Raw genomic sequence first — 19620 nt, 5'->3', positions numbered from 1 at the left:
CCCTAGTATTGTATACAGTTATCAAGCGAATATTATTAGGCATATCTATCTTCTCCAGGATCCTAAACAGGTTTCTGAGCCCTGGTATATTATAGAATCTAAAGTGGATCATTTGGATAAATTACAACATTCTATGTGGACAATCACAAGGACCACCCTTATGAACTCACCCCTAACCAGTTCGTTGATATTATCTCAGATTCTGGAAGAATGGCTTCATATTAAGAAAAAACTAGGCATAAATAATCTTATACCCAAAACATGTACACTTGATATATTGGAAATTCTGATAGAAGATTTCTCGTTAAAGTATTGGAATAATGTTGATAAACTTAGGATTGCAGATATTATGCAGGGAGATAAAATTGTACCTTTCCAAATCATTATAGATACTCTCCACATTCCACATGGAGAAATCTTTACTTATCTTCGCTTAAAAAATTTCATCTATCACTACAACTTCTCCAGAACACCCGCATTACGATTAGGCAACTGCTCATAGACGACACAGCCAGAGCACTCACCTGGACAAGAAGAACGTATTATGACAAGTCCAATAAAATGGACAACCTTCTGGCCCGCACACTACGCCCCAGAACGCATCACCCACATATCACCAAGATAAGAGCCCCTGACGGTACCCTGAAAACTTCCCTGGCCGAAATAGCCAGAACTTTCACAACCTTCTACACGGCACTATACAACCACTCCCCACAAGACGACGCAACAAATGCAATAGAGAAACAGAAAATAGCCGACATCCTCACCCGCTTAAATTTACCAAAACTGCATAATACAGCCATAACGGAACTAGCAGCACCGATCACAAAAGAGGAAATCGACTCAGCCATCTCCTCTCTTAAAAGCAACAAAGCCCCCGGCCCTGACGGTTTTGAGGGCAGCTATTATAAGACCTTCAGAGAAACCCTCGTCCCACATCTAGAATCCTTATTCAGGGACCTAATGACGGGAACTCCGCCAGACAGAGACATGACTCGGGCAAACATTATCCTCCTACCGAAACCAGGCAAGGACCACTCACAGCCAGAAGCATACCGACCTATCTCACTCATAAACCACGATAGCAAAATTTTCGCCAAGATCTTAGCGGGTAGGCTGAACCCATACTTGACAAGTCTAATCCACGCAGACCAAGTGGGGTTCATACCCGGACGCCAGTTGTTCGAGAACACAAGACGCAACATCGACTTGATAGGGATGCTAGCTGACACAAAAACACCATCCTTAGCGCTTTCTCTCGACGCGGAGAAAGCCTTCGACCGTGTGAAATGGCCCTATATGTTTACCCTATTGGAACACCTAGGCATGCCCCATACTTACATAACAGCCGTTCGCGCATTATACACCTCCGTTTCAGCGCAAATAAAGATTACGGGGACGGCCTGCCCGTCCTTCACAATTACCGATGGCACCCGACAGGGATGCCCCCTGTCCCCTCTACTCTTTGTACTGACACTCGAACCGCTTCTCCAAGCCGTTCGGGAACATCCACGAATCAAAGGGGTCACGGTTGACAACCAGGAGTACCTGGTTTCGGGGTATGCAGACGATATCCTGCTGACCATCACTGAACCCACCCCCACACTACAGGCCCTACTACCACTCCTGGGTGAGTACGGGACGATCTCGGGATACAAAGTCAACGTAGACAAATCCAGCGCACTCCCAATTAACCTCACGCAGACGGACATACACAGAATCACCTCAGACTACCACATACGTGTTACACCAACATACCTTACCTATCTGGGCATAAAATTACCAGCAGACACCACCGCACTCCATAGACTGAATTACACACCAATGATAGAAAAACTCATCTCGGACATGGAGACCTGGGCGGACAAACCCATATCCTGGATAGGGAGAATACATTCAATTAAGATGAATGTTCTACCCCGAATTTTATTCCTTTTTCAAGCTCTACCCATCCCCATCGCGAAACATAACCTCATTCCCTTACAACGAGCAATAGATAGATTTATATGGCAAAATAAGAGACACAGGGTAGCCCGTAACATACTGTATCGCCCTAGAATGCAAGGAGGTCTGGGGTTGCCCCACCTGCACTTTTATTACATAGCTGCACAAATGGCACAAATAGCCCTATGGCACCCCCCCCCAGAGACTAGACGTTGGGTAGATCTAGAATCAGCACTAATGAGATCGGATCTCCCACAATTCTATATCTGGACACCGAAGGAGCACAGAGCGCTCCCGAGAACGGCGTGCCCAGCTATTACTAACTCAATCCAGTTATGGGACATCTACGCCATCAAACACGGACTCACCACCACATCCTCCCCCCTCACTCCATTATACCGTAATAAGGCATTCACACCAGGCATGAGACCCTGGGACTTTAAAGGCCTAGAGCATGCCGGACTCCAGAGGGTCTACCAACTTTATGACGGGGACACGATAATCACCTTCCCCGACCTACAAGCCAAAGCAACCTTAAAGCCAGCCGACTTCTTTAGATACCTACAACTTAAGCATTACGCGACCCAAGCGACAGTGAAAACAGCCGCCAAAGCCAACCCAACCTTCTTTGAGCGCATCTGCCTCACAGAACGATATCAGAGAGGCCTAATCACCCAATTGTACTCCCACCTCTGTTCAACCAAACGGGAATGGGGGACCTTACATTACACAGAGAAATGGGAAACAGACTTGGGGGAAACCCTAGAGGGTATAGACTGGCAGGATATTTGGGAAGCCAATTCCAAAACCTCCATCTGTGTAACGATGCAAGAACAGGCATATAAGACGATGATGAGGTGGTATATTACTCCGGTCCAACTTTATCATATGAAAAGATCACCCACAGATCTCTGTTGGCATAACTGCTGAGAAAAAGGGACTTATGCACACATGTGGTGGTTCTGTCCCACAATCAAAATATTCTGGAAAAATATCCAGCAGCTTATATCAGGGATTCTACACAGACCGATAGGCCTAAACCCTTGGACCTTCCTCCTGGCCAGACCCCTAGACGACTTACCCAGATCAGAACAACAATTACTCAACAAGATTAGCCTTAGCTGCTAGAAAGGCTCTAGCCCAAACTTGGCTGCAGCCTATTCCCCCCCCCCATTATCCACAGTGCTCAACAAAATCAAAGAGTGCCATCTCATGGACAAACTAACGGCCCAATTGAGAGGCACTATGACAACATTCACGAAGGTATGGGAACCATGGGATAACTACACCGACGACTGATTAGCCACAGGTAACGTCCAGGACCTTCCCCCTTCCCCCCCCCCCCCACCCCCTCCTTTCTACACCCAGTTTTCCGCTACCCCCTTTCCTTGATTATAGGCCGAGTTTACCGGTAACCCGGCCTATAGGTTCGACACACTAACACCACGCCAACAAAACGACAACTTTGTTATTTGATCTAAAGTTACATGTTAAGTTATATATGTTTCTAAGTGTTGATCTTTTCACATTATTGAAAAACGATGACAGACTGATATTTTATACAATGGATGTAAACGGCTTGTCATGCAATTCTCTAATACTTTACTTAGGCTTCTGCGCAAGCCACGTAACTGCACTATTCATTTATGTCTGTCATTGCAAAATAAAGAATTATAAAAAAAAAAAAAAAAATGTCATCTATAAAAACGTTATTAAAACATCTAATATGTTTGCAAAGAAAGTGGAATTTATATTTCGAAGTCAATCTATTAGAAAGATTTCGTCTGTTGCAGCGTCCTTGTTGGAGCTGCTCAAAGAATCCCCTCATAGACTGATTAAAACGTGGGAATTAGAATTAGATTTGCAGATTTCTGTAGAAGAGTGGAATTCCTCTCTAAGTCTGGTAAACAAATATATACACTGCCTTAACCTGTCTGAGTGCCATTTTAAAGTTTTATATAGATGGTACTACACTCCAGCCAGACTGGCCAGAATATATGATTCTACTGATCCAACGTGTTGGAGATGTGGAAGTCACCCAGGTACTTATACACATATATGGTGGACTTGTCCTGTTGTTAAATATCTATGGTCATGGGCTTTTAATATTTTCACAGCTATGACGACAACTAGAATTGAGGAGAATGCCGCTTCGGACCTCTTACATCTAAATCTGATTTTCAACTCCCAGAAGGATGTTTGTTTTGCCATTCATTGCCTAGTCGCTGTTAAAATTATTATTGCGAGACACTGGAAATCATCAAAGCCGTTTGATAAGCGGCTATTGATCGACCAGATCATGTTTCAAATGACAATGGAATATGATCTGATCCACAATTCGACTTTTATGTCAAAGAGGAAACAATGGTATAAAGATTGGTTAAAAAAATATAAGGGCTTATTTGGACATCCTTCTATCTAGATAGTTTTTTATATCTGTATTCTATTGCGATATATTTGTTGGTTTCACTAAGGGACAAATTAAATAGAATATAAAAGAGACGTGGTGATATATAGACCAATGTTGAAAAAAAATAATTGATCATGTGCTCTAAATTATGTGCTCTAAAATTTGGTCATGGTTCTTGTCTTTTATTTTGTTTTAAGTGTTATTTTATGCTGGTTCCTAGGGGATTATTGTGATAATATGTTTTTGTATAATGCCAAATAATGTGTAATAATTTATCTAAATATTTGTTTGTAACATTATATATGAATTGAATCTCTTAGGCCCACCATAATTGTCTTTCATTGTGAAAAAGGAAAATGTTTCAATAAAAATTTATAAAAATAAATAAATAGTTTTCCTTCCTGTGTAGTTTGGTGCTGATTTACTGCGTTCTAGAATATGTCAAATTCTCTATTTAATGCTATACATATATGTTAAAGGTCAGTATGCACTGCCCCCTTCTGGTGGTTTGTTAACGCTGTCCAGTGTGGTTTCTTTTTCTATGGTGATATGGTGATCTTTTGACAGATGCAGGTCTCACAAATGCAAGGTTAATCCATCTGGAGTGGTCTCTTGAGGAGGGTTGGGGGGAGGAAGAAGCTTGCTGAACATGTTGTCTGTCAGCTGGTGTGTTTGTTACCAGGCTCAAAGAGCATTTAAATGGTGTAGAGACTGCACGGTAAGAGTCTGTAATGGATGTTGCACACACACCTGTGGAAGCTTTTCCAATGCATTCCTTGCTACAAATAAAGTCTCACATTACAAACCACAGCTGCTGATTTACCCAGGAATAGCTGTCAGCAAGGTTAACCTTTTAACATGTGCATTTAGTTATACAAAAATAAATGCTTTATATCCCTCAGTTATAAAGAAAACACAAGTGCCCTTCTTTAACCAGGCTCAGTCTATTAGTGCACGTAAAAAACAGCATAAGGAAGAAAAAGATTTGCTCTATCTTGCGGTATTGGAAGTATTGGTAGTTGCCCTTCCTCAGCTGGCTAAGATCAACAATAATGATGATCTCAGCCGATCCAATGCTTTCCCATAGTGTACTTGCGTGGCGATTGCTGTGCTGCGTCAGTCTCAATACATCTCTAAGGGGTGTGTCTATTGTTTACATGCAGAGCATGGAGGCGCCAGAGGTCAGTCCTGCAATCTTTGTAGGACCTCATCCAGGAAGTCTTTCTAGTGGCTTCAATGTATTGCCAACCCCCAAATAGATTATTCACTAAAAAACCAAACTATAGAAAATTAAATGAAAATTGCAAATTTGTGGCAAAAATGGCCAGATTGTCTCTATGGCCTTGTTTCCATTTCAGTAAATTTACATTAACCATGTTCGCGATTACACTTCGTGGTATATCCAAACATGTCACTTGAGATAAGTTACTGTTACGGCTTGGGAAATCAGTGAAGGATGACCCAGCAAAATTCCTCTTTTGTCTGCACGGAAAAGAAAATCTTCTACTTGTATAAACTTAGCAAAGGCGTGCATGCTCACTCTGTAAACACTTTCACTGATTAAATAAATGATTTGCCATTGACCTGATTTGTAATTTAGTTTTTCTTTCTTTCCAGGTTGCATTGGAGGTATTTAAACAGTTATGGCGTTTGCAGCACCGAAGAACACAGATGGAGCCAAGTTACAAACCAAAATGAGCACATGGACTCCATTAAACCACCAGCTCATGAATGACAAGGTGACTGCCTATCTATATATATATATATATATATATATATATGTGTATATATATATGTGTATATATATATATATATATAAAATCTATGTTTATGAATTAGAATTACTCAGTCTGGGGTAGCAGACATGCTCACTGACGCACATACATGCTCGCTGACACACATACATGCTTACTACAGACATGCTCACTGACACACATACATGCTTACTACAGACGTGCACACTGACACGCACATACATGCTTACTACAGACATGCACATTGACACACACACATACATGCTTACTACAGACATGCTCACTGACACATACATGCTTATTACAGGCATGCACACTGACACACACATACATGCTCGCTACAGACATGCACACTGACACACATACATGCTTACTACAGACATGCTCACTGACACACATACATGCTTACTACAGACATGCTCACTGACACACATACATGCTTACTACAGACATGCTCACTGACACACATTCATGCTTACTACAGACATGCTTACTACAGACATGCTCACTGACACACATACATGCTCACTGACACACATACATGCTTACTACAGACATGCTCACTGATACACATACATGCTTACTACAGACATGCTCACTGACACACATACATGCTTACTACAGACATGCACACTGACACACACATACATGCTTACTACAGACTTGCACACTGACACACACATACATGCTTACTACAGACATGTTCACTGATACACATACATGCTTACTACAGACATGTTCACTGATACACATACATGCTTACTACAGACATGTTCACTGATACACATACATGCTCACTGACACACATTTATGCTCACTTCATACATGCTCACTGACACACATACATGCTTACTACAGACATGTTCACTGATACACATACATGCTTACTACAGACTTGTTCACTGATACACATACATGCTCACTGACACACATATATGCTCACTGCAGACATGCTCACTGACACACATACATGCTTACTACAGACATGCACACTGACACACATACATGCTAACTACAGACATGCTCACTGACACACATACATGCTTACTACAGACATGCTCACTGACACACATACATGCTTACTACAGACATGCACACTGACACACACATACATGCTTACTACAGACATGCTCACTGACACATACGTGCTTACTACAGGCATGCACACTGACACACACATACATGCTCGCTACAGACATGCACACTGACACACATACATGCTTACTACAGACATGCTCACTGACACACTTACATGCTTACTACAGACATGCACACTGACACACATGCATGCTTACTATAGACATGCTCACTGACACATACATGCTTATTACAAATATGTTCACTGATACACAGATGTGCTCACTAACACACATGTGAGAAAAGGTGGGAGGGGAACAGCGCTACAGTACTGATCACAAGGGGGAAAAAAGCTGCACACCTGAAAGGAAGGGCTACCCTCAAACCCTTCAGAAAATGGAGAAAACAAAAAACAACAAATACAGGGTGCGCTGGATAAAATAAACGAAAACGATAACACAAAAAGGAAAGTCTCTATAGGTACAGTGTAGACCTTGAGTAAATGTTCTTCTGTTCTCGCTTTGGAATCGCAGTGGTTGGATATGAAACACAAAAGCAGAGAAGGGGGGGACCAATAGTGCAAAACCGTATGGTAGAGAGGATCACGAACAACACAGACGTAGAGAAATGCCAACTTACAATTTTTAGAGCTAAGCCCAGCTCTAGGTAAAACAGCTTACAGTGGTATTTGATACTCCCCACATGTAGGATATAACTGGGCAATTGGAGTCTCCACACGATTCTTTAAAACTTCTGAGACAGACGTCAGCATATAAAATATATAAAAGAAAAAAACCCAATGGTGCAATAACTTAGGTAGTACTGCAACAACAGACAACACAGAGGTCCTAAGAGTGCCAACTTACAATTTAGAGAGCTATAACCAGCTCTGAGTAAAACAGCATACAGTGGTATTTAAACTACCCACGTGTAGGATATTCCTCTAGTGATGCTTGTAGTGCCGGTCTTATGAAAAATAAAATCACAAGAGAGGGCCCATAGTGTTTTCCTTATGTAAAAATGACAAAGTGATAAAAAGAAACGTACTTACAGTGTTCAGAGCAGCCACACTGCTCTATGAACCAAGCGTAGGTGGAATAATCCCCACCAGGGATTTCTTTTGCAGTACTGGATCTTGTTAAAAATGATGATAAAAAGATCAGCCAGGATAAAACAGCAGCATATAAAGTAAATGAACTAACCCAAAGTAAAAGGTAGTAACAAAATACTTTAATATAAAACAGAGTAAAAATACACAACGCGTTTCGCCAAACAGTAGGCTTTTTCTACACTTGAAAAAGCCTACTGTTTGGCGAAACGCGTTGTGTATTTTTACTCTGTTTTTATATTAAAGTATTTTGTACTTTTACTTTGGGTTAGTTCATTTACTTTATATGCTGCTGTTTTATCCTGGCTGATCTTTTTATCATCATTTTTAACAAGATCCAGTACTGCAAAAGAAATCCCTGGTGGGGATTATTCCACCTACGCTTGGTTCATAGAGCAGTGTGGCTGCTCTGAACACTGTAAGTACGTTTCTTTTTATCACTGTCATTTTTACATAAGGAAAACACTATGGGCCCTCTCTTGTGATTTTATTTTTCATAAGACCGGCACTACAAGCATCACTAGAGGAATATCCTACACGTGGGGAGTTTAAATACCACTGTATGCTGTTTTACTCAGAGCTGGTTATAGCTCTCTAAATTGTAAGTTGGCACTCTTAGGACCTCTGTGTTGTCTGTTGTTGCAGTACTACCTAAGTTATTGCACCATTGGGTTTTTTTCTTTTATATATTTTATATGCTGACGTCTGTCTCAGAAGTTTTAAAGAATCGTGTGGTGACTCCAATTGCCCAGTTATATCCTACATGTGGGGAGTATCAAATACCACTGTAAGCTGTTTTACCTAGAGCTGGGCTTAGCTCTAAAAATTGTAAGTTGGCATTTCTCTACGTCTGTGTTGTTCGTGATCCTCTCTACCATACGGTTTTGCACTATTGGTCCCCCCCTTCTCTGCTTTTGTGTTTCATATCCAACCACTGCGATTCCAAAGCGAGAACAGAAGAACATTTACTCAAGGTCTACACTGTACCTATAGAGACTTTCCTTTTTGTGTTATCATTTTCGTTTATTTTATCCAGCGCACCCTGTATTTGTTGTTTTTTGTTTTCACTAACACACATACATGCTCACTGCAGACATGCGCACTGACACACATACATGCTTACTACAGACATGCTCACTGACACACATACATGCTTACTACAGACATGCTCACTGACACACATACATGCTTACTACAGACATGCTCACTGACACACATACATGCTTACTACAGACATGCTCACTGATACACATACATGCTTACTACATACATGCTCACTGACACACATACATGCTTACTACAGACATGCACACTGACACACACATACATGCTCACTGCAGACATGCACACTGACACACACATACATGCTTACTACAGACTTGCACACTGACACACACATACATGCTTACTACAGACATGTTCACTGATACACATACAGGCTTACTACAGACATGTTCACTGATACACATACAGGCTTACTACAGACATGTTTACTGATACACATACATGCTTTCTACAGACATGTTCGCTGATACACATACATGCTTACTACAGACATGCTCACTGACACACATACATGCTCACTGCAGACATGCTCACTGACACACATACATGCTTACTACAGACATGCACACTGACACACACATACATGCTTACTACAGACATGCTTACTGATACACATGCATGCTTACTACAGACATGCTCACTGATACACATACATGCTTACTACAGACATGCTCACTGACACACATACATGCTTATTACAGACATGCACACTGACACACATACATGCTTACTGCAGACATGCTCACTGATACACATACATGCTCACTGACACACATACATGCTTACTAGAAACATGCACACTGACACACACATACATGCTTACTACAGACATGCTCATTGACACACATACATGCTTACTACAGACATGCTCACTGACACACATACATGCTTACTGCAGACATGCTCACTGATACACATACATGCTCACTGACACACATACATGCTTACTAGAAACATGCACACTGACACACACATACATGCTTACTACAGACATGCTCATTGACACACATACATGCTTACTACAGACATGCTCACTGACACACATACATGCTTACTACAGATATGCTCACTGACACTTACATACATGCTTACTACAGACATGCTCACTGACACTTACATACATGCTTACTACAGATATGCTCACTGACACTTACATACATGCTTACTACAGACATGCTTACTGACACAAACATACATGCACACTGACACACACATACATGCTTACTACAGACATGCTCACTGACACACACATACATGCTCACTGCAGACATGCACACTGACACACACATACATGCTTACTACAGACATGCTCATTGATACACATATATGCTTACTACAGATATACTCACTGATACACATATATGCTTACTACAGACATGCTCACTGACACTTACATGCTTACTACAGACATGCTCACTGACACTTACATGCTTACTACAGACTTGCTCACTGACACACACATGACACACACAAACACAAACACACACACACAAAAGATCACTCTCACTCACTAGCTGCAGTGTTTTTGAAGGCTACCTAGCATTGCAGGCTGCTGCTGTGGAAGCCCTGGAAGGTGAGGACTCCATTTCCTGGCCTCTTACTGCCCTAAGGTCAGCAGCTTGAGATCGGGGCGGGGCTTGGAAAGCTCCCTCCCTGCTTGCTCCCTCCGGCCGCCACATTGGCCGCACCGGCCCCCTCCGGCCCCAAGCTCCTCCCTTCATAATTCCCTCGGACTCTCACAGTCTGAGGGGAAAATTACCAAATGGTATTAGTAATAGGTATCAGGGCTCTCTCCCCGGCCCCAAGTACCGCGGCCCCTCTGGAAATTTCCCGGTATCCTGGTGGGCCAGTCTGCCTCTGGTAAAGGATTGCTGTCCTGTAATATCCTGTAATGCCTACATATAACTAAATACTTCTTCAGTGCATATTGTGGCTCATCCAGTTCAGGTTGTGCATAATCAATATCAAATCAGTGTATCTGACCAAAGAGAATTTAAAGATGGCTTCTCTTAGCGAGGCAGGGTAAGCCAGGTGATATGTGTTAAAACACTTGTTAAGAAATAGTGGAAATCAAATATAAAATCTTGATCTTATATTTCTACAGCTGCTCACTGTATAGTGAAATATCATAGAATGTGACGGCAGACAAGAGCCATTTGGCCCATCTAGTCTGCGCAATTTTCTAAATACTTTCATTAGTCCCTGGACACTGGCCTTTTCTTATAACTAGGATAGCCCTTTGCCTATCCCACGCATGCTTAAACATGCTTAAACTCCCTCACTTTGTTAACCTCCCTCACTGTGTGTCACTTCAGCTGGAAGGCTATTCCACTCATCCATTACCCTCTTAGTAAAGCAATACTTCCTGAAATTATTTTTAAACCTTTGCCACTTTAATTTAATATTATGTCCTATTTTCCTTCTTTTAAATATAGTCCCCTCCTTTACTGTGTTGATTCCCTTTATGTATTTTAATGTTTCTATCATATCCACTGTGTCTCGTCTTTCCTCCAAGCTATACATGTTAAGATTCTTTAACCTTTCCTATTATCCTGCAATCCATGAACCAGTTTAGTAGCCCTTCTCTGAACTCTCTCTAAGGTATCAATATCTTCTGGAGATGCGGTCTCCAGTACTGCGTACAATACTCCAAGTGAGGTCTCAGCAGTGTTCTGTACAATGGCATGAGCACTTCCCTCTTTCTACTGCTAATACCTCTCCCTATACAACCAAGCATTCTGCTAGCATTTCCTGCTGCTCCATTACATTGTCTGCCTACCTTTAAGTCATCAGAAATAATCACCCCTAAATCCCTTTCCTCAGATGTTGAGGTTAGGAGTCTATCAAATATTCTGTACTCTGCCCTTGGGTTTTTACGGCCTAGATGCATCATCTTGCACTTATCCACATTAAATGTCAGTTGCCACAGCTCTGACCAGTTTTGTAGTTTACCCAAATCATTTGCCAGCAGGGGCAGTTTAAGAACCGAATCTCGGGAAGAGCACTTGGAGATTATTTACAGGCACAGTCCAGGCACTACAGCTCTTTATATCTTTATAATGGTTATGGTTCCAGGAGTGCTGTGGCGCCCTCCAAGAGTAAACAGTCAAACCTTTTAAGAACCGTTTGACAACTTACCTGGGGTCTGCCAGGATAGGGCCTGTAGCAGGGGATAGGGGCAGTAATGTGTGTTGAGTGGCGCAATGTGTGTGTTTGTGTGTGAGGGGTGAAGTGTGTGTGTGAGGGGTGAAGTGTGTGTGAGAGTGTGTGTGAGAGTGTGTGTGAGAGTGTGTGTGAGAGTGTGTGTGAGAGGTGAAGTGTGTGTGTGTGTGTGTGTGTGTGTGTGTGAGGAGTGCAGTGTGTGTATAGGGACAGTGTGTGTGTGGGGGGCAGTGTGTATGGGGGCAGTATAGGTGTGTGTGAGGAAGCAGTGTTTGTGTATGGGCACAGTATGTGTGTGTTTGTGTGTGTGAAGGGAGTAGTGTGTGTGGGGGGCAGTGTGTATGGGGGCAGAATGTGTGTGTGTGTGTGAAGGGGCAGTGTGTGTGGGGGAGGCACTGTGTGTTTTGGGTGGAGGGGCAGTGTGTGCGAGAACATGTAGCTTAAAGCAAATATGAATATATTTTTTAATTATAATAATACTAATACCTTATATCCCCCCCTCCCTTCTTACCGTTACTGTGGGACGGGGGATATTTCCTGCAATCCCTGGTGGTCCTAGTGGTGAGAGTGAACTCTAACCTGCAGTTCCTGAGGCTAGACATTCGGAGCATTGCCATGGTAACCACGGCAATGCTTTGTGCTCGCTTGGATAGCCCCGGCCATTGCCACCCCTTCCCCCTGGATCCTCCACTGTTTGCCAGTTGGCTTATCCCTCCTGGAACATCAACCCTGTTGCAAATCTTGGTATCATCAGCAAAAAGACATACCTTACCATCAAGACCTTCTGCAATATCACTAATAAAAATATTAAAGAGAATGGGTCCAAGTACAGATCCCTGAGGTACCCCACTGGTGACAAGCCCAAGCTTCGAATATACTCCATTGACTACAACCCTCTGTTGCCTGTCACTCAGCCACTGCCTTACCCATTCAACAATATTGGAATCCAAACAGTTTATTGATAAGCCTTATATGTGCAAAACAGTGGATTAACCAGTAAATGCACTGAAGCTTGGTATTTAGTTATAAGCATACACCGTAGCAAAGTAATACCAATGACCATATTTCATGTAATATTTCATTTTCAGTTTTTTTTAGTAAACAAATTATGACAGATTTCTTTAATGTGTATAAGGAATGCTACATGTTACAATGCTGTACAGGGGATATACAAGACACACATTATTACGGCAAAACGTTCAGCCGACAGGTGATGAGGGATTCCTGATGAAGGTACATTTTGATGACAAGACATGTTTCCTGCACACAGTGCAAAAATAATAACAATAAACCTATTTAGGAGATACAACCCCAATGAAAACATGCATGCATTTATTTTTTCATTAGGGGGTATTTCCAACAACAACTTGTAAAGATCTCTTTGCTAGCCCCCCGTGTTTCCCGAACTGAGGAAATAAGCTTTTTTTTTTAATTTAAGCTATATTCAAAATGCATGTATTACGGGAAAGGTGAAAGCCATCACAGATATTTTAACTCTGCGCGATCCATCTCGGCTAATTGTACATCTGTGTTTCCATAGGTGTTTGAAGAAAGAGGATCCTTACTCGGAAAGTGGGTAAGCTGCAATGTGTCCTGCTTAAAGCTGTAATTATAATCTATCACGTTCACTCACCCTGTTGGCGTCTGTTAGGGTTAATCACTAATGTGTGAATAATCAGGAATTCAAAGCACATTTTACATTAGAGACAAAATAGCCAAATGTGGAAAAAGCTCCCAATTCAGCTCTTGTGACTTAAAATGTTAAATTCACTTTGAATTTCCAAACAATTGACACGTTAGTGCATAACTCTGTTTATTAGTATCAGTCCACTCATGGAAAGAGACTGACAGCTACTAAACATCTTAAAATACAATTTCAATGAACCAAATATAAGCGCACACAAAACTGCACAAAATATTACCACCAATTCAGATCATAGAACAATTCATACTGCAGTATATCACATATTCACATAGACGTACATAAAGAGTATATTGGTTCCACTCACATACTGCTGAGCCACTGATAGCAGGCTCAACCTTTAGCGCTTCATATAGGAATGCTAATGTTAAAGGTCTGAGTCTGCTATGAGTAGCACGTGCAGAATCACTGGCAGCTTCCTGTCCATTATTAATTAAAGTCCCCCATCGAACGACTTTATGCTAAACAGTGGGCAGTTACAGATGACTTATTTAACCCACCGTATTTTGACCGTGGGTGAGGACTGGGGGGCAGGGCCGGATTAACATAGGGGCTGATGGAGCTGCAGCTCCAGGCCCAGGCCCATGGAATAGGCCCATTGAAAAAAAAAAAATTTTTTTTTTTTTTTTTAAATTTTTTTTTTTTTTTTACACACACACTACTCTTAGGTTTGCCACCTGCCTGGTATTTTACTGGCACAGATGGTATTTGAGACTGCCTGGCCGTGCCGGTATTGCAGTAATACTGGCAATACAAATGCAGGTATTTTTCTCAGAATAAGTGGAGATTACTCTGCAATACCAGCACCGGCCAGTAGGGGTCACTGTGTGTGGAGGGAGGCAGGGATAGGAAGTTACAGCATATCCCCATAGACATATAATACCTAGACGCCGCATTGACCTCGGGGGGCCATGAAATGCGGGCGCCATTTTGGGCCGGTCACCCGGTGTGGTATTATATGTTTATATATTAGGACTTCTGTCCCTAATTTTTTTTAATTTACTTTGCCTTAGTGACAAATCTCACTTTAGTAAATAGTGATGTGATTGTTCTCCTATTCTCTTTATGCTATCTCCATGCGGACTTCAAAGGGCAAAAGACAGAGCTAACAATAATAAAGAGTTGTAAATATCTACATTTTATTTTGCACAGTTCCAAAATCCATATTAGTTAAAAATAGGTGAAAAGTAAATACATTAGAAATCAGGCAAAGATCCAGTCCCAGTTTAAAACATGTATATTAAGATGATAGATTGTGGGGTTAGTTCACTAAACTTATAATTTTAGCAAACCTAAATCCGAATGCAACGCATAGTTTCAATCAGGAAATTCAAATAATTTCAATGTATTGAGTAAACTTAGTCGATAACGTAAATAACCACAGAGGTCTTAAAGCAGCAAATGTCAGTTAATTTTATTTAATATCCCAGGATTAAACATCATGCTACTGGATCTATACACCCTCCAGGTGGATTTTAAGACTAACCATGTTTACTTTGAGGACCTTGCTCTGCAGATCATAGACATGTCTATGCTGCAGATCACACTGTGACCGATCCAAGTCAATGCGGCGTCTAGTATTTTATGTCTATGCATATCCCTGCCTCTCTGTACTACTCACTGACCCGTGGGGACCAGCAACACAGCACAGAGTCCAGACATCAGCTCGACAGCTCAGATAAGTGAGGGATGGGGGGGAAAGGCAGCAGGGACACATGGGGACACTAGGGGACACATGTGGACACTGAGACACTAGGGGACACATGTGGACACTGAGACACTAGGGGACACATGTGGACACTGAGACACTAGGGAACATATGGGGACACTGAGACACATGGGGACACAGACACTAGGACACATGGGGACACAGACACTGAGACACTTGGGGACACTGAGACACATGGGGATGCTGAGACACATGGGGACGCTGTTTCTCCCAGTGTCCCCCATCCAGTGTCGCTAGTGTCTCAGTGTCCCCAAGTCTCCCAGTGGCTGTGTCCCATGTCTCTGTGTGCCTAGTGTCACCATGTCTATGTCCACAACTGTCCCCATGTCTCCCAGTGTCCCCAAGTGTCTGTCACCCAGCCAGTGTCCCCTAGTCTCCCAGTGTCCCCTAGTCTCCCAGTGTCCCATAGTCTCTCAGTGTCTGTGTTCCCATGTCTCTGTGTCCCTAGTGTCTTAGTGTCCCCAAATGTTTCAATGTCCCCATGTCTCCCAGTGTCTGTGTCCCTAGTGTCTGTGTCCCCATTTCTCCCAGTTTCCCTAAATGTCTGTGTCCCCATGTCTCCCAGTGTCCCCGGGTCTCTGTGTCCCCAGGTCTAAGTGTCCCCATGTCGCTCAGTGTCCTAGTGACATGGGGACACACTGAGACACTGAGACACTGGGAGACTAGGGGACTGGGCAACATGGGGACACTGACACTGTGGTACATAGGGACACTGAGACACTGGGTGACTTGCGAGACTGAGACACTGGGAGCAATCCATCTATACAGCAGAATCAAACTGTGAGTAGTTTGTTGGTGATTTTACAGATGTCACTCTGATGTCACTCCTTGTGATTATACAAAGGATTAAGGCTAGTATTTTGTTCCAAGAAAGGTGGCAACCTTAACTACTCTTCACATACTCTTGCTTAAAGTAGCACTATAGGGTTAGGAACACAATCATGTATTTCTGACCCTATTATGTTAAAACCACCACCCTGCCCCCTTCTTGCCTCCCTAAGTATAGTAAAATATAACTTGTATTCAAGTCTGCAGCTGCTGGCTCTGCCTCTGAACTGACTGTCTGCTGACATCATCAGAAGTGGTGGTCTGAGCAAATTACAATACTTCCCCATAGGATTGTCTGAGACTGTCAACTAGGCAGATCAGGGGCAGAGCCATCACAAGTCATAGCCCTGGCCAATCAGCATCTCCACATAAAGATAAATTGAATCAATGCATCTCTATGAGGAAAGTTCAGTGTCTGCATGCCGAGGGTGGAGACACTGAATAGCAGTGCTGCACACTAGGCAGTACTGCCCCAGGAAGCACCTCTAGCAGCCATCTAAGGAGTGGCCAGTGGAGTTATTTTCTCTGAAAAGACAGTGTTTACTGCAAAAGGCCTGAATGGAATGATTCTACTAACCAGAACAAATACAATAAGCTGTAGTTGTTCTGGTGACTATAGTGTCCCTTTAAGTTTGGAAGCTTAAGAGGGATGTATGGGAACAAAACTTGTGTGGACTGGCTGACAATAAAATTAGTTTAGGTAATGCAGACGTTGGTCTCTCTAACACTGTGGCATGTCCCCATTCAGCTACACTCACTACATACACCTTTTATCTGTCTCAGACTATATACCAGGAACTTCTGCCTGCTAGTAAGAAGGTAAGGAGACAAGTGGACCAGCGAGTGCTAGGGGACAGTCCTTAGAAAGCATTGAGTGAGCGCATCATTAGACGCATTTATGTCAAGCTCAGGGTGCTGCATAGTATGCCCTTAGTTGGACAGCCTGCATGATTGGCGGGCAGCCTGACATGCATTCATGCCAGGCTGTCCTTCAAATTCTTTGGACAGACATGCCCCCTTTTTGGGCATGTTCTCCCCTTTTGGCAGGTCTGGTCACGTGATTCGCACCGGTGGCCACCCTTTTATCCCGCCCATTGACTGCCTGCTTCACTGGACACTGCTGTTAAGGGTTATTGATTTAATCGAAAGATATAAATTAGAGAGATATTAGCATAGAGTATGTGTTTTCTTATAGCTGCATCCTATGAGTTTCCCTCCAGCACCATCTCCATCAGATACATGACGCTTGGGAGGTATGATTGTTTTAATGTTTTTGGTCGATAAGATTCCGTAATTAGGCCCATCATAATTGTCAGCACCAGGCCCAGTGTGCTCTTAATCCGGCCCTGCTGGGGGGCAGAGACTGGTTCCTTCTGTAATTTTATTAATATAGCCTGATCCCAATGTGCAGGGAAATATTAGCGTTTCTCTTTTATTATTAAATGTTACATTTTGATTTCACAGATAATTATAAAACAAGGACGCACATCCAGCCTTACTAATGTAGGATTAAGCCTTAGCAGCTGACAGTCTTGGCACAGGAGTCATGCTGGGGGTATTATTACAGATTACATGGTTGGTTTTGAATTTGCCCATGTGTAATAGAAGAGGTGTAATAATATGCAAATATCCTAAAGTTGTGCCCAGGCATTCTTTTAAAATGTCTCTTAAAGCACCGTCACAAATTGCACAGAGCACACAGTGCCAACTCTCAGCTCTGAGAGTGTCTTATAATAACAGCATATTGAAAGAATTACTGCATCTCTGTTCCTGTCTCCAAGAGCTGTCAATCAGGCAGCCAGAGAGTGACACATGGCTCAGCCTGCTTCACTAAACAGCACGCGGTATGGCTACTATCAGAGAGTGACATATAGACCAGCCCACTTCTCTAAACAGTACGTGGTATGACTACTAAAACACATAGCCCACTCCAATAAAAGTACCTGGTATGGCTACTAAAAGAGAGTGACACATAGCCCACTCCAATAAACAGTACGTGGTATGGCTACTAAAACACATAGCCCACTCCAATAAAAGTACCTGGTATGGCTACTATCAGAGAGTGACACATAGACCGCTCCAATACACAGTACATGGTATGGCTACTAAGAGAGAGTGACACATAGCCCGCTCCAATAAACAGTACACGGTATGGCTACTAAGAGAGAGTGACACATAGTCCACTTCAATAAACAGTACGTGGTATGGATACTAAGAGAGAGTGATACACAATAAATATTACGTGGTATGGATACTAACATTACGTGGTATGGCTACTAAGAGAGAGTGACACATAGGCCTGCTCCAATAAACATTACGTGGTATGGCTACTAAGAGAGAGTGACACATAGCCCGCTAAAATAAACAGTAAGTGATATGGCTATTAAGAGAGTGACACATAGCCCGCTCCAATAAACACAACTTAGTATGGCTGCTATCTGCTTACAAAGTAGTTCCAATCATCCGATATGATGAGTTGAACAGCCCTTTGGGGATAAACTACTGATACCATAAACCTCTCATATTGGTTTGGCAAATTTGAGGGTGTTTTTTATTTATTTATTTTTTTATGTTACCTGTTTAATGTATTTTTTTGCATTATTATTATTCATATAACACATTAAAATTTTGGGTTTATTTTTATCCCATAGCTTTGTTTTAAAACTGCTGTAAATGAAGTATTTAAGGAACTGATACTTCTATATATATATTTTACATGACATTAGCTTTGAGGCACATTATTTTAATTGGAACATAACTAACCTTAAAATAACTATTGCACAATGTAGTTAGGCCTTCCCATTATTAAAAGGGGTCTTTAATGCCGGCCTAGAGGGAGAC

General features: G+C 42.2%; 1 protein-coding gene across 2 annotated transcripts in view; it reads left to right on the top strand.

The window, feature by feature from the left end:
• FBXO16 (F-box protein 16) overlaps window positions 1-19620 on the top strand; it is a 57106-nt gene that overhangs the window by 7368 nt on the left and 30118 nt on the right. For both annotated transcript variants that reach the window (XM_063440806.1, XM_063440807.1), the window contains exons 2-3: window positions 5972-6093; window positions 14061-14096. In XM_063440806.1, the coding sequence (XP_063296876.1) occupies window positions 5998-6093; window positions 14061-14096 (132 nt within the window). In that variant the 5' untranslated portion in view covers window positions 5972-5997. The remainder of the gene's footprint in view (window positions 1-5971; window positions 6094-14060; window positions 14097-19620) is intronic.

The sequence above is a fragment of the Pelobates fuscus genome, chromosome 2, assembly GCF_036172605.1.
Source record: "Pelobates fuscus isolate aPelFus1 chromosome 2, aPelFus1.pri, whole genome shotgun sequence".
Taxonomy (NCBI): Eukaryota; Metazoa; Chordata; class Amphibia; order Anura; family Pelobatidae; genus Pelobates; species Pelobates fuscus.
The sequence above is the reverse complement of the archived record's forward strand: the minus strand, read 5'-3'. Positions and strand labels throughout refer to the sequence as shown.